At 39.1% G+C, this 16,608-nt stretch overlaps 1 protein-coding gene across 1 annotated transcript in view; it reads right to left on the bottom strand.

Moving 5' to 3' along the window:
• Positions 1–12,920: 12,920 nt before the first annotated feature.
• Positions 12,921–16,608, bottom strand: part of MDFIC2 (MyoD family inhibitor domain containing 2) — a 62,872-nt gene continuing 59,184 nt past the window's right edge. Inside the window, exon 3 of the mRNA XM_070735736.1 lies at positions 12,921–13,180. Coding sequence (XP_070591837.1) covers positions 12,921–13,180 — 260 coding nt within the window. The remainder of the gene's footprint in view (positions 13,181–16,608) is intronic.

Consider the following 16,608-nt stretch of genomic DNA (forward strand, 5'->3'; position numbering starts at 1 on the left):
ATGATCCATCTAGTCTGCCCTTATACTATTTCCTGTATTTTATCTTACAATGGATATATGTTTATCCCAGGCATGTTTAAATTCAGTTACTGTGGATTTACCAACCACATCTGCTGGAAGTTTGTTCCAAGGATCTACTACTCTTTCAGTAAAATAATATTTTCTCACGTTGCTTTTGATCTTTCCCCCAACTAACTTCAGATTGTGTCCCCTTGTTCTTGTGTTCACTTTCCTATTAAAAACACTTCCCTCCTGAAACTTATTTAGCCCTTTAACATATTTAAATGTTTCGATCACGTCCCCCCTTTTCCTTCTGCCCTCCAGACTATACAGATTGAGTTCATTAAGTCTTTAGACATCCGTTCTGGCAGCAGTCAATCTCTGCTCCTTCTTCTTTCTCTTATTTTCCCCACAATAACTCTGTGAAGTCAATTGGGCTGAGAGAGAATGACTTGCCAAAGGTTACCCAGCTGGTTTTCATGGTTAAGGCAGTACTACAATTCCTGCTCTCCCAGTTTCTACCCAGATAACTTAAACCATTACAGTAAAATAATTTTATGACTTATCATTAAAAACCTTTAACGGGCGTTGATGATATTGGGCTGACTTTTTCTCTATAAAACTGTGTGGCCTTTTAATTTATCCACCCTTAATGAATCTGTTGTAAAAATATATGCAGAGAAACTTGTCTGTGCTTTCCCCATACCTATATATGGGGATATATCACAGAACTACAGTAGCTACATTTTTATGGCTCTTCTGTGTAAATATTCCGGGGCCTTAAGTATAAGTAGTTGCAATAAACAATAAAGTAGTAATCAATGAGTTCTTCAACTGTAGTAAAGCCAACAATAAAAATGACTACACTCATGCTGCTTCTGAGTTACAGTCAATAGATTTTTATTTCATCCTTCATTACCTCAAGCCATAAACTTTTATAAATAAAAGCAGATGTAGTATAGTATCCACCTTCTTAATCGGGACTGGATACCTGCTTGGCAACAAATTATGTCAGAAGATGGAAAACGTGATTGTTAAACCAGCTTATAAATGATAATAGAGTAGCTTCACATACAAAAGTACATTAGTCACTTCCTAGATGGCTGAGCATGTGAATTTTTCTTAAGACAAAAGTATTGTGTGTCAGATGATAACATCTGTCTGTGGTATCTAAGTTCAATACCCATTACCCACATTCTGGACATGGGAAAGAGATTTGATGCAGGATATTCTTTTAATGGCTAAGCCTTATGTTACAAGTTACTTATTTACTAGACCTGACCTCTCATATTTCTTCCAGAGAGACTCAAGGTGATATAATATAGCAGTTTATCTTCAAGTTGTTTGCCACAGCCACAAAGTTATGACAGGGTGCATTCTAACTTGCCTCACTGCCTGTTTGCTTCCTCCCTGTGCAGTGCTGAAAACTCGGCTTCTGCTCATGCACAGAAGCTAAAAACAGCTTATATGCATGTGCAGAAGCAAAAAAGAAGATGGCGGCACCTATGGCATTTCCAAGAGAGCCAGTCCAGGGATGTGGCCAGCCCTGCTAACAGTTCTAAAGAACCTGTCTGAACCTGTCTGAACCCACCTCTGACTTATGAAGTAAATTAGGTGGAGAGACTAGGGTTTGTCCAGAATTACTCGGTGAAAATTTAAAGCTATGGGTAGACAGAATTTGTAGGAATTGGGTATGTCTAGTTTAATGACAAGAAAGACTGTGGGTGACATAATAGCAGTGTTCCATTATCTAAGGGTCCAAGTGGGGGAACAATACAAAAGAAGTGGTTGATTGAGTAACAACTGCAGTTTAAGGGAAGGTTGGGACAATGAACGCCAACCCCCGACCACTTCAGCATTGCTGACCCTTGCACAGTGATGAAGAGACGTATGGCCAAAATCTCCCCTCCCACCCAGATCTTAATAAAATAAACTGAAGGATATGACAGAGAAGCATAATCATCTTTAAATTAGGAAAAATAAAAGATGACATACAGATAAAACATAAATTAAATCTAAATTGGGCAGCAACGCTGGCAGTTGGAAGGAATAGATCCTTTAAGTTATTACTATTTTGTAATTGTCAGGAAGGTTTGATATCAAAGTTAAAGAATCATGCTGTTTGTGTCAATTCTACACATCAGCCTTTTAATACGTGCATTGATTTACTGTGTTCTTTGCCACGTCATTATTATATGGATAAGCATTAAGGAGGCTTCTTAATTGTGCCAGATTCTTTTAAGTTCATGATTCACACATGCCATGGGCATTCTAATTGAATAATGTTTTTCCTATAGTAATCTATTATTTCTAGCCAATCTCCCACATTTTTATTTTCCAAAAAGGAAAGGAAGGAAGGAAGGAAGGAAGGAAGGAAAGGAAAAGAAAGGAAAGGTTAACCATTTCATACAAGACTATATGTAGTTTAAAGCAAACATGTGGAAAACTCTCAAAAACATCACCTGTTACAGCAAACCACCTTCCCAAGCTGAAGGAGATCAGCAATTGGCAGATGACCTGAATGTGTTCTACTGCAGGTTTGAAAAGAAACCTCAACCACTTATGTGCACAACCTCCATCCCAGACACACCAACAACAGCTAAATCTTCTACAACTGAACCCATCCCATTTTGTTTACAACCCCTAGTGATCACAGAAAAGGAAGTGAAAGATCTATTTCTCAGACAGAAGCCTGGAAAAGCACCAGGCCCAGACAAGATAACTCCTTCTTCCTTAAAAGTCTGTGCTGACCAATTGGCCCCCATCTTCACCCAAATCTTCAACAAATCACTAGAGTTGTGCTATGTTCCTTCCTGCTTCAAATGCTCGACTATCATCCCAGTGCCAAAGAAGCCCTCCATCAAGGAACTGAATGACTACAGACCAGTTTCTCTAACATCTGTAGTTATGAAAACCTTTGAAAGGCTAGTGATGTTCCATTTGAAAGCCATCACGGATCCACTGTTAGACCCCCTGCAATTTGCATACCGAGCAAATAGATCAACAGATGATGCTGTTAATATGGCTCTACACTACATCCTTCAACATCTTGAATCTCCAATGACCTACGCCAGGGTCCTCTTTGTGGACTTCAGTTCAGCATTCAATACCATCGTACCGGACATTCTCTTAACCAAACTAAATCAGCTAGCGGTACCTGAACACACTTGTAAGTGGATCACAAGCTTCCTAACAGACAGGAAGCAGCAGGTGAAGCTAGGAAAAATCACATCAGATATATGTACAATTAGCACAGGTGCCCCCCAAGGCTGTGTACTCTCACCACTTCTCTTCTCTCTATACACTAATGACTGCATCTCATACGATCCATCTGTTAAACTACTGAAGTTTGCAGATGATACAACAGTGATCGGACTCATTCGAGACAATGATGAATCCGCATACAGACGGGAAGTTGAACAACTATCCTTGTGGTGTGACCAGAACAATCTAGAACTGAACACACTCAAAACCGTAGAAATGGTGGTAGACTTTAAGAGAAACCCTTCCACCCTTCCACCTCTCACAATACTAGACAACACAGTATCAACAGTAGAGACCTTCAAATTTTTATTAATATTGCTTCTTCGTTGCTTATTTGACCCCTATGACAATCATTAAGTGTTGTACCACATGATTCTTGACAAATGTATATTTTATTTTATGTACATTGAGAGCATATGCACCAAGACAAATTCCTTGTGTGTCCAATAACACTTGGCCAATAAAAAAAATGCTATTCTATTCTATTCTATTCTATTCTAATGACTTGGCTAAACTGACTGTGACAGGCTCAGCCTGTGCAATTTGCTATCTAGTAAGGTCATAAAATCAAAAAACTGAGATGGCTTGTTGGGCCTCCTTTATTTTATTAGCCAAGTGGATGCTTCTTTAGATTCATGGAAATGCTCCTCAGCATGCCTGTCTCAGAAAGAATACAATTGATTTCATGTTTTCCCATTGTTGTAGCCTCTGCATAAATCTACAGGCTGTTATGCATTATAGCAATCAGAAGAGAACAGACAAATATGTCAAAGCTGGTATGGCAACTGGCATAGTGGTGACATGTTGTTGCTTCTCTGAAGATAGATGTATAGGAGATCTGGAATATGTTGCTAACGTTCTGGCAGAGCCCATAATATTTTGACAGCTTAGAAAGATGTCAGCGCTGGACATCATTTCTTTTTCAAATGGAGAGAAAGGAAATCATGTATGCGAGACAACTTTGTCTCCATTCTCTTTTACAAGTGCACATTAACCCTGAGTATTTAAACCAATTTTAAAAGCATTGTGTGTAATAATTGCCCTATATAATTTGCCTACTCTCACAAGGAAAGCTAAACATCACCTCCACTCAACTGCTTGAAAAGGTCTTCATACATTTACCATGAGCATTCAGCCAAATGCGTTCACTGTTCTATGAGTGATGGGGAAGCCTAGGCAGAGTTCATAATTCTGTCATTTTTACAGTTCCTTGACCCGGGAACTGGCACATGCAATTCTGCAACACAAATACCTCCTTGAATTCATGAGAGTGAGCATGTTGTTGAATACCATAGGAAAGAAAATGGGAACAAATGCTGACACATGTGTAATGATCATATGATGGTTGCATCGACTTGTGTTGGAGGTCTTAATCAACATTTGAAATTATAGTATATCAAGATCTCAGTACATGTGTATTGAGTTTGGTGTCATCTCAGCTTATTGAGATCGTTGCCAAATTCAAGACTAGTAAAGAAATAACTAAAGTGCCTCTGGCTACCATAAACAAGTCTAATTTTCTAAAATTGCATTTAAGGGTTGTTGTGGTTAGCTCTGGCACAGCTCCTGCCCCAAGGACTGTGGATGTGGGGGAGACATCCACATGCTGCAGGCCTGTTTTGCCCCCCCCCATGGAATCTGATGATGAAGGCTCTTCTGACCAAGAAGACATGAGTGACAGGGAGGAGGAGAGTGTGGCAGACAGCTCAGAAGGAGATCAATTATCTAGCTCCTCCTTGGATTCAGAACAAGAGTTAATGATACAGCCACGCATGCGGAGAGCGATGCATAGGCAACAACAACTGAGAGATTATTATCAAAGAAAATGAGGCCACCTGTGGTTGGGTGGGGCTGTGGTAATTAGTGAGGCTGCTATAAATAGCAGCCTGTGGGTTTGGCCATTGTGGAGGATTATCTGATCATTATGTTTCATGACTGCTTTACTGACTTTGACCTTTTGTGTGCTGATTTTTCCCCGCTTTGAAACTAAACCAGAGCAAAGTGTGTTTCACTTTGTGAAAGAAGAAGGACTGTGAATTACCTCACAGCTGCAAGATAAGTATCACAGAAGTGATAAGGGACTTGTACAAATCACCAGTTTGTTTGGAGACGAGTGCTCTTTGCTATACAAAAAGAGGGCTTAGTTTAAGTAACTTTTCATTATAAAGTACTTTGTTTTGAATTTTCAAACGTGTGTGTGTCTGAAATTTGTACCTTTGAATTTTTGGGAGGAGTCTACCAGAGAGCCCGACAGAACAAGGGTCTTCATGCTTGAAATTATCTTTAGAAAATCATTCAGAGTAGGCATTTAAAAAATTAACTCATTACTTTTTGGAGACTTTGTTCAATTATTATGTAATTAATATATTGTAATTACACTAATTGAAGACTGATTCCTTGAACAGTTATACTAATTGAAGACTGATTCCTTGAACAGTTGACTGGACCTCCAGGAAAAAAAGGTAAAGAGATTTCTTGTTTTATTGGTCAAGGAAGGCTTAACCTCACAGTGAAATATGTGGTGGTATCCTCTCCTGAAAGAATGAGTCAGGAAAACGCCTGCAAATGTTTTTCTATTTGCATCAATCTATATTAAGTGGAATGTTTGTCAGGGATTCTTTAAATTGATTTCTCCATTGAACAGAAAGATGTACTTAGTAGCTTAAAGCTACTAAGAGTTACTCAATCTCAGCAATTTTAAGATCTGTGAACTTCAACATCCAGATTTCAATTATTCTGGGCAGCAGATCAGGAGGGCAACAGATGATCAACTAAGCCTAAATAAAGCATTTTAAGGCAGAGGCTTCATTTTATTCAATAGTTAGGGCTGGCCTGAAGTTTTGATCTCCTTCTCTGTGAAAATAAAACCCATAGAAATATCTGTTTTGAAATTTGGGAGCCATAGTCTTGGGGAAAAAAATCCTTTGAGATGTTATGTTTCTTGAAAAACAGCGTCCATGTTTCTGAGCATTTTCATCTTTCAACATAAAATTAATATTATTGTTGGCAAAAAAGGTATCTACATATTTAATAAAATGGCTTTTAAAAAAAAGCAAATTCAAACAAAAATTGAGCAATTTTTGAATTTTCATTCCATCTGGAAATTGTTTACTGCAGGGAAAATCAGTTTATTCTTACTGTGCTTGTCATAAAGGTAAAATGCTGAGGGGGTCAAAAGCTCCCCCCCGGGTAATGGATGGACAGATGGAGGTATCCTTTGGAGGCATAATCCACAGCCACTCCATCTTGTCGGGTTTGAGCTTGAGACTGTTAGCACCCATCCAGACCCTAACAGCCTCCAGACACTGACACATCACTTCCACTGCTTCACTGAGTGGACACAGGGTGGAGGTGTATACTGATGGTAATTCACTCCATGCCCTCGGATGATATCACCCAGCGGTTTCAGGTAGATATTAAACAGCAGGGGGGAGAGGACTGACCCCTGAGGAACCCCACAAGGGAGGGACCTAGGAGTCGATCTCTGACCCCCTGCTAACACCGATTTTGACCGACCAGAGAAGTAGGAGGAGAACCACCATAAAACAGTGCCTCCCACTCCCAACCCCTCCAGCTGGTGCAGAAGGATACCTTAGTTGATAGTATCGAAAGCCACTCCTGGGCTCACCAGAGATAATCCATCAGTGCGACCAAAGCAGTTTCCATGCTGTAGCTGGGCCTGAAACCTGACTGTTGAGGGCCCAGATAATCGGCTTCATCCAAGGACCATTGGAGCTGGAGCGACACCACCTTCTCAACAACCTTCTTGAAGAGGGAGTGCACAAGTGTCTCACCCCTTCCAACCTGACCAAGAGGGCACTACTAGAAATCCAGATAAAACATCTATTAGACATCTTGGCTATAGAGGGGGGGGGGGGCTGAGACCAGGAGAGCCTAGGATTTTATTCAATCATGTTCCAAGTTCCCAAGGGCTCAGATGGGTGGAGAGCCGTATTAAACCTGAAGCACCTCAACGCAAACATACATTACCAATGCTTCAAGTTGCATTCCCTCTTTTCCATCCTGGGATGCATCTGCTGGAACAACTGGCTAACATCCATTGATCTAAAGGAGGCATACCCTCACATGCCGGGGTGGAAGGGGCCAATGCTCTCTATGGCCCCCAGGGCTGCTCTATGCATTTCCCCCTCTTCCTCTCTTACTGAGAGTAATTCAGGTTCTCCTCATTGCTTCTCACTGGCTCATCACCCTTGGTTTGCAGATATGGTGGACCTGTTAGTCTCCTCTCCCCTGGAGGATTCCCAATCACAGGATTTCCCACTGCCAGGAGGCTCTTCACCATCCAGAGCTTCAGTGGCTATAACTAGCCATCTGGCACTTGGGGGGGGGGGAGAGAAAATCCTGAGGTGTGAGCAATTCTCTAGGGGCCTGATAGCCACCATCCAGGCATCTAGTTGGCCTCCATGAACTGTATTTATGATGCTTTGTGGAATTTGTTATAAATTTTGTTCTGATCTAGGTTCAACCCCTTATCCACCTTGATCAAGCAGGTGCTAGAGTTCCTTCAAGAAGGGTTCTCTAGGGGGTTAGCTCCTAATACGCTATGTCAGGTGGCGGCATTATCCACTGTAATCCATGTTGGCAATTTTCAGTCTCTGTCACATCATCTGGACCTGTTTCCTGGACAGATTTCATTGAATATGTTTGGTGAACTCACAGGAAAATGGGCCCATAGATACAGTGCTTCAGTATTTGAGCTAATACCATTGAGTTAAATGAACACACTTCCAAGTAAATGTAAATACATTTGCTACTTTAGTGTATGTAAATAGAGTCTAAGAAGAAGTAAGATTTACTGAAGTAAAGCATGAAATTTATTGTGCAGGACCTTGTTTAGTTGATAATATTAAATGCAAATATTATGAGCTACAAATGCTCACATTGTGCGTGAAATGAAGCATGTAATATTATGGAATAACACAAAAATTGCAGCTGTTTTCTTGTGCTGTTGTTAACAATTCTGTGTCTATTCCCCAAGGTGGATGTGATACTTTAACTGTACATCATACTTACTAGATATAAAGACTTTCATTTTTTCTCTGCGATGAGCTAATATAATTCTGTTTATACAGTTTACCTAATAGCATGCACCATTCTCTCCCTGGCCATGATTTCTGGTTTTCCAAGTGGGAGGTGAGATTCTTCATCACTATACCCCCAAATCACTCATATTACCTATATTTGATCTCTTATTATTTCTTCAATGAAAGAGGGGGGAAGGGAGGGGGAAAGAGAGGGTGTTTCTTTCCAAATATAGTAAATTATCATGGCTTTTCTCTTTCAACCACTGCACTCAGAAAAACAATTTTTGAATAAAAGATCTCAAAAATAATATTTTACATTGATCCCCCTGATTTTAAATACCTTTTTGAGCCCTATTTATTATTTTATTTTTATTTAAAGCCTTATTCAAATGCCTGTAATTGTAATTGTTCATGTTTCAAATGTTTGTAGAACAAACATTTTCCACTTATTGCCAATTAGAATTATCCTTTTCTTTTTTCCTGTCTCTGTATTTTTCACTCACTTTTTCGTATGCACCTAAGAAATAAATGCCTAATAGATATAATTATAAATGCTCTTAAATTATACATGCATTTGAAATAAAACCCAACAGCCTATGTGGTGTTGGCTAGCAAGTCTAGGAATTACAGAGTGTTGTGGTTAGCTCTGGCCCAGCTCCTGCCCCAAGGAATGTGGAGTTGGATGTGAGGGAGACATCCACATGCTGCAGGCCTGTTTTGCTCCCAGTAGAATCTGCCGACGAAGTCTCCTCGGACCAAGGAAGCGTGAGTGACAGGGAAGAGGGGAGTTTGGCAGACAGCCCAGGAGGAGATCAATCATCTGTATCATCCCTGGATTCTGAACAAGAATTAATGACACATCCACGCATGCGTAGAGTGATGCATAGGAGACAACAACTGAAGGATTATTACAAGAGAAAATGAGTCCACCTGTGGTTGGGTGGGGCTGCTGTAATTAGTGCTACAGATAAAAGTGCAGCCTGGTGTTTTAGCCTCATGGCAGTTTATCTGATTCATTGTTTCATCAAGATCGTGGTTTTTGCTGTTCAGGATTGTGTGTGTGGACTCTCTGGACTTTAGAATTGGACTCAATTTCCCAGTTATTGGTTGAGCAATTTGACTGCATTTAACCTGTGCCTTGTGTGTACCAGAAAATCCCTTTGACATTTAAAAGGTGTTTATGCTTTTCTGTTTATAAAAAACTTTTGGGTTTTCCTTTTATCATGTGGTGTGTGTCTTCCTGGACTAATTACCCTGTAATTACAGGTGGTTGAGACACGCTGGCAGAAAACAGAGAAAGTTTGGTGTGGTGATTGAGGCAAACCACTTCCAAAATCTTGCCAAGAAAAATGCAGACATTTGTTCAGACAGCATCCAGTGTAAATACTAGCTTGAAATCATATATACACAGAAATAGGTATTAATAATAGTTGAGCAGTGTGGTGGCCCAGTGGTGAAAATGCTCACCTCACACTTTGAAAGTTGAGATTTAAATTCTAGGTAGTGTTCTGTCTGGCTGGATCAATTATCAGGAATAAAATACCCAATTATATTCTGATTTAGAACAATCATAAGCAAAGGCTATTTTATCAAGCAAAATTCTGTAACACAAGGATGAACTCAAAGAAATGTGACGCTGGCCACATTTGTGTCTTTATCAGCAAGGTCCGGGATGCCAGCCAGAATAAAGTCATAAATCTCCAATACTGATGTATCTGCTTTGACTAATTACTCGCTCAGTCCAGATATATTTTTCAGCTCCAGTCAAAAGCAGGAATCAAAATCCAGGGGAATAAGAAAAGCTCTCAGCCCCCAGGCTCTGCTCTCCATTTCTGAATGTTGTTTTTCCACACACCCTTTTCCCATCAGCCGGTCTTATATAGTGCCAGGGTGTGGCCAAATGTCCCATAGAGATATTCAACACCAATGACCCCTTTTAGAGAGATATTCCTGTCTGAATCTCATCCTCTTTATTCTTGCATCTAATAGGGGTTCCTGATCATCAAAGTCCCCATCGTCCTCTGACTCAGACAATACCCTAACTGGGGGTTCTACAGCCTCTTGTGGTTCCTCAGTCCCTGACTCCTCCTCACTCTCATTCTCACTCTCATGGCCTCTTCAGATAGGGGTTAAGTATGTCACTTTTAAGAAGATTGAAAATAAATTCTCATTGGTTCATGTCTGAAATTCAATTTATTTGCAACAGTAATAATGGCATCCAAAATCCATTCCTCATAATACAATTGTGAAAATCAATATATATGTACACATACATACACTAGTGAAATTTTTTAAACATGATAATAGGGCCTTATTTTCTGATGGAAGCAACACCATGAAGTAGAACATGCTGCCATAATCTCTTGGTGTGCACTGAAAATCTCAGGCTCTCAGCTTTCAGAACCATGGTAAAAATACATGTTCTTTACAATACACTCAAAATATGTTTAAATGTACATTCACTGTAATTATGCCAGCCTTCTTTCTAATTCATTAAATTTTCTGATTGAAATGAAGTATGTGTGTGTGTGGGGGGGGGTGTCGTAAGAGACTGTAAAAATGAAATTTTAATTATAAAAGGACATAACATCATTCATTATTAACAATCGCCAACAATGTGGGATATGTTTATATATAAAATCCATTAGGAAGATAAGCTGGCGGAGGTCCTAAAATAAGACAAGCATTTCTCCAGGAGATACAGAATCAATTGTAAATAAGATTTGCAAAAAAGAAAAAAAATGCAAGCAATTGGATTGATTCCCTAATAAATTGGGACATCCCATTCTGCTCAAATTAAGACATATCTAGCCTATTGTCCTCCTCTATAATTTGCTCTCTGCAGATGATACTTGAGATGGAGATATGTTTCAGATAGATTGTTCCATTAAATCAGTAACTTTAAAAAAACAAGCAAAGCCCCTCCCCACCTTCTGCCAATGCTGTCATTAAATGTCTAGGGACATTCAATATCCATTGTAAGATAAAATACAGGAAATAGTATAAGGGCAGACTAGATGGACCATGAGGTCTTTTTCTGCCGTCAGTCTTCTATGTTTCTATGTTTCTATTCTCAGTCATCCAGGTCATGGTTGTCCCAAAGGTGCTTTTTCAAGAAGCAACTGGACTTTCTGGGTTTTGTTTTTTTTAGAAACCTTTCATTTCTCATCCAAGAAGCTGAAGAAGCTTCTTGGATGAGAAGCAAAAAAACTTCAACGAAGAACCAGAAAATCCAGTTGCCCCTTGAAAAAGCACCTCTGAGCTATCATTAAATCTTGCAGTACTAAATTCAGTGTATTTTATTAATTATGTGTTGAGTGAAGACATTTTTATGGTGGAGGGAATTGTCTTAAATGTACTACTTACATATACTACCTTTAGTTTCCTGAAGTTGAGTTTTACCAGAAAAGAAAAAAAATCTATATTTCCCACTTTGGAATATTGCACATGTGATTCTTAAAATCCCATTCCAAGACAGTTTTTCATCCAGAACATCTTAAATTTGAGGCGAAAGGGCACAAGCTATACATACTGTGGTGAAATTCAAAAATTTTCCCTACTGGTTTTATTGGCGTGGCTTGGAGAGTGTTGTGGTTAGCTCTGGCCCAGCTCCTGCCCCAAGGAATGTGCAGGTGGATGTAGGGGAGACATCCACATGCTGCAGGCCTGTTTTGCTCCCAGTGGAATCTGCCAACGAAGTCTCCTCTGACCAAGGAGGCCTGAGTGACAGGGAGGAGGAGAGTTTGGCAGACGGCCCAGGAGGAGATCAGTCTCTAGATTCTGAACAAGAATTAATGACACATCCACGCATGCATAGACTGATGCATAGAAAGCAACAACTGAAAGATTATTACAAAAGTAAATAAAGCCACCTGTGGTTGGGTGGGGCTGCTGTAATTAGTGCTGCTGCTATAAATAGCAGCGTGTGGGTTTGGCCATTGTAGAGAATTATCTGATCATTGTGTTTCATGAATGTCTTGCTGACTCCGTCCTTTGTTTGTTGACTTTTCACCACTTTGAAACCAAAGCAGAGCAAAGTGTGTTTCACTTCGTGGAAGAAGAAGGGCTGTGACTTTTTTCATAGCTGCAGGCTAAGTACTTACGAACTGATAAGGGACTTGTACAAACTACCAGGTTGTTTTGGAACGAGTGCTCTTTGCAATACAAAAAGAGTGCTTAGTTTATTTTGAATTTTGTGATAAAGAACATTGTTTTGAATTTTCAAACGTGTGTGTGTCTGAAATTTGTACCTTTGAATTTTTGGGAGGCTCCTACCAGAGAGTCCGGCAGAACAGAGAGTGTGGCAGGGGAAGGGTACTGCAAAATCTCCATCCTCACCCCACTCCAGGGGAAGGATACTACAAAATCTTCATTCCCACCCCACTCTGGGGTGGTGGTGTTTGACGGTTCTACAAATTATTCAAAATTTCTGCTACCGATTCTCCAGAAACTGCTGAATTTCACCCCTGTTGCACAGGATTTAAAACAAGATGCATTTAAACAGGTGAAGCTGGCAAACCAGGTTGCTGTATGCTTGCTACTATATTTTAAATCAATCCATCCTTCAGTTTTCTCAAGATTGTTCAATGGAACTCCACCGGTGTTTTTACTCTAGTGGAAACAGACTTGTGAGATCTCCAGAGCCAGTTCAAGACATTCTCCACTTTCCTGACAAGTCTCAAGGATACTGCAATCTATGTCACAATTGCAGCTGCAGTCACCGTTGTTGGAAGTGTCGCTTGATGTTTGGTGATATCTATGGGAAGGGCAGCACGTATCGATCATCCAGTTTTCACAGACGTCGGGCAGCATGAACAGAAACTCCCAAAATTGGCAGAATAAGCATGCCAGGATGAGGGTGGCACATTCATCTGTTTTGAAAAGGAAAAGGGCAAAGAGTGAGATTATCAAGAGAAATGGGAATCCATCAGCATTGTGATAGATATTCATATTCAAATAATAATAATAATAACAATAAAGGATTCACACACTTCTTATGCTATGAATCACCAGGAACATTTTCCAGCACAAATTAAATGCCACTGCTTAGCAGGAAGTCCCTCTTAGCTAGAGGAATCATATTTATTGCAGCCATAAAAACTAGATTGATATAGGGGGGGAAAAGATTGTGAAATGAATGTACTAAGCATCTAATTTTAAGTGTAATCATGGCCGGGATCAGTATACCATGTGGCTTAAACATTACTCTCTACATGCTGACCTCCTTATTCCCAGACTTGCATGTACTATGCTTAAATTAAAACATCTCTTTGGTTCTGTGCAGACTAACTTTCCAATTTTTTAAAAATAAAACAGAATAATTGCTAAGGAAGATGTCACAGAGAATGTTCAATTAAAAGACTCAAATTAAGTACTTATTACAGGAACAGTACTAACGTGTGAGTACTGCATCAGAAATGGAGACTGTTTTTTTGTTAACTAGGCTTGATAGCTGGACTATTTTCTTGTTTTAATGAGAATGAGCCAATTTGGTTAGTAGTTAAGTCATTGGGATAGAAAACATTACTGCCTTGACCATGAAAGCCAGCTCAGTGACTTCTTTGAGCCAATCAACTTCTCTCAGCCAATGATGATCAGTTGCTCAGTTAATTCTTTTTTGCAACTAATGGATCAATAATTAGTAGTAATGGGCCAACCGAACCTGCATAATTCGGGTCTGAACTGAATTTTGCAATGTTTGGTATGCCGAACACAAACCCAAACTTTTTTGAAACTTCGGGCAAAGTTCGGGGTCGTGTTCGGCATTCGGAGCTTTGACGTCACCGGCAGGTTGCTAAGGATGCCAAGGTGATCACTTCCTGGATTCCATAGACGTCAAAGCTCCGCCCTCGGAATCTCTTGGTGGGATTCCCCGTTCGGGTTCGGGTTCAGTTCAGGTTCAGCCGAATTTTGCGTAAAGTTCGTCCGAACCTGCCAAACCCGAACACCGTTGGGTTCACCCATCACTAATAATCAGTTGATCTGAAGAAAAAAAACCCAGACCCTGTTCTTGCAGGAAAAATGCTAGGAAGAAAAAGAATCTCCTGGAAGAAGATTCCAAGAATCTTAATGACATCTCACCTCTTTAAATAAGTTTGCAAAATTCCCAGGGAGCAAGAGATTATTTGCATTTACTTATTTATAACCTGCCTTTATTATTTTGATAAATAACCTAAGACAATGAACATACCTAATATTGCTTCCTCCTCTTATTTTACCCACAATAACCCATTGAGATAGTTGGGCTGTGAGATAGTTGGCTCAAAGTCAAAGTCAGGGAAGTACCATTTGGTTCATTGGTACCTTTGATGAAATTTCTTAACCTAATTCACATTATATATCAATAACCCCCTTAAACATCAGAATAATTTTAAAAAGCAGCTCATCCCTAGGAGCTTTCTGTCAGTCAAAAGCTTCCTTGAGTATCCCAAATATTACATTGAAATTGAGTTTTATAATATCAGATAATAACATTAAGAAGCACAGCATTGAATTAATTTTTATTAGTAAGCTATCATCCATAATATTATCAATTTTAATACTTATCTAAATTTGTCAGGGATCTATTTAAGTTCAGACAAGCACAAGTAACTCCCAAGTCAGTCTGAGAGAATGAAAATGACTAGATTTGAGAGATACTAAGTAAATTCATGCTTATATTTTTTTCTGGGTAAATGAACTGAAATAATTATCAAATTGAAACATGCTATAAGGTGACACCACTGCATTTAATTGTATGAAATTTACAGTGTAGAAAACGTAATCATTTTATCCACTAGTCCATGATATAATTAAAGTTCTCCTCTTTTAGGTAACATATATTTATTAAGTTTTTCCCTCTCTCCCCTCCTGCTTCCCTTTGCACTCAGATAGAAGAATATCAAATCTGAAGTTAAGCATCTTTTCAATTCTGACTTGAAATGTAAGATCTGCTTTCTTAATAATATGCACGCTTCTCAGTTTATTAACCTTGTTGGCATCTGCATAATTTTAATCAGAGAATGGATATTGCTCTTAAGGTCTTCCCATTATTTGCAGGAAGGACTACACAAAAAGACAACATTTTAATAAGAAAGTGATGTTCTTAAAGATGCTTTTAAATCCCCATCAGACCACGTGCCATGAAACTATGGTAATGGATATAATTCTTTCTTGTAAGATTTGCATATGTCTCTTCTTCCTCCCTTCTCCCACTATTTCAGTGTTTAATAAACAATAATTAGCAACTGAGCATTCATTTCTATTTGTTTATATGTGAAATAAATTAGCCACAAATTCAGATCCAAACTTCCTTTTCTGTCGCCTGCCTGGTTGCTTACAAAAAAAGCTATTAAAGCATTTATCTCAATAAGAACAATGGTCTCCCTCCTCCATCAGTAGATAACTGATAACAACAAGAACTATATTTAATAATGTTGTCGGATTGATCCAAAGGTGTTTTTTCAGGAGGCAGCTGAAAAATTTTGAAGATGTTTCACTTCTCATCCAAGAAGCTTCTTCAGCTCTGACAGGATAGTGGGGAATGGAAGGATTTGCATGCCGTGCAGAACTGGATGACTGAGAATCTCTACAGACTCTCTATCAGATTGACTTCACTCTATATTTTCTTGACCTCAGTTGCTTTTTTGTCATTGGTCCATTCTTGCTTTATGCCATAGGTCCTCCTGCCCAACTGCTGATTCAAATACAGTGTTCCCTCGATTTTCGCGACTTCGAACTTCGCAAAAAGTCTATACCATGGTTTTTCAAAAATATTAATTAAAAAATACTTTGTGGTTTTTTCCCCTATACTATGGTTTTTCCCACCCAATGATGTCATATGTCATCACCAAATTTTCATCTGACTTTAATAAATATTTTTTAAAATAAACTTTAATAAATAAACATGGTGAGTAATAATCTAAATGGTTACTAAGGGAATGGGAAATTGCAATTCAGGGTTTTAAAGTGTTAAGGGAAGGCTTGTGATACTGTTCATAGCCAGAAATAGTGTATTTACTTCCGCATCTCTACTTCGTGGAAATTCAACTTTCGCGGGCGGTCTCGGAACGCATCCCCCGTGAAAATCGAGGGAACACTGTAGACCAATTTTTGAAACGATTTCTATCAATGGTTCTTCATGTAACCGCTCTGAGTCTTCAGAGAGGGGCGGCATACAAATCTAATAAATAAATAATAAATGACGCGAATTGAATCACTTCTGCAAAGTGAATTAAATTCTTTCTTCTGACTGGATCATTAAGTTGCACCAAACAATTTTTTTTAATTTGATCTGCGTATTTGATTTGATTCATTTTAT

Source organism: Erythrolamprus reginae, chromosome 2 (assembly GCF_031021105.1).
Source record: "Erythrolamprus reginae isolate rEryReg1 chromosome 2, rEryReg1.hap1, whole genome shotgun sequence".
Taxonomy (NCBI): domain Eukaryota; kingdom Metazoa; phylum Chordata; class Lepidosauria; order Squamata; family Dipsadidae; genus Erythrolamprus; species Erythrolamprus reginae.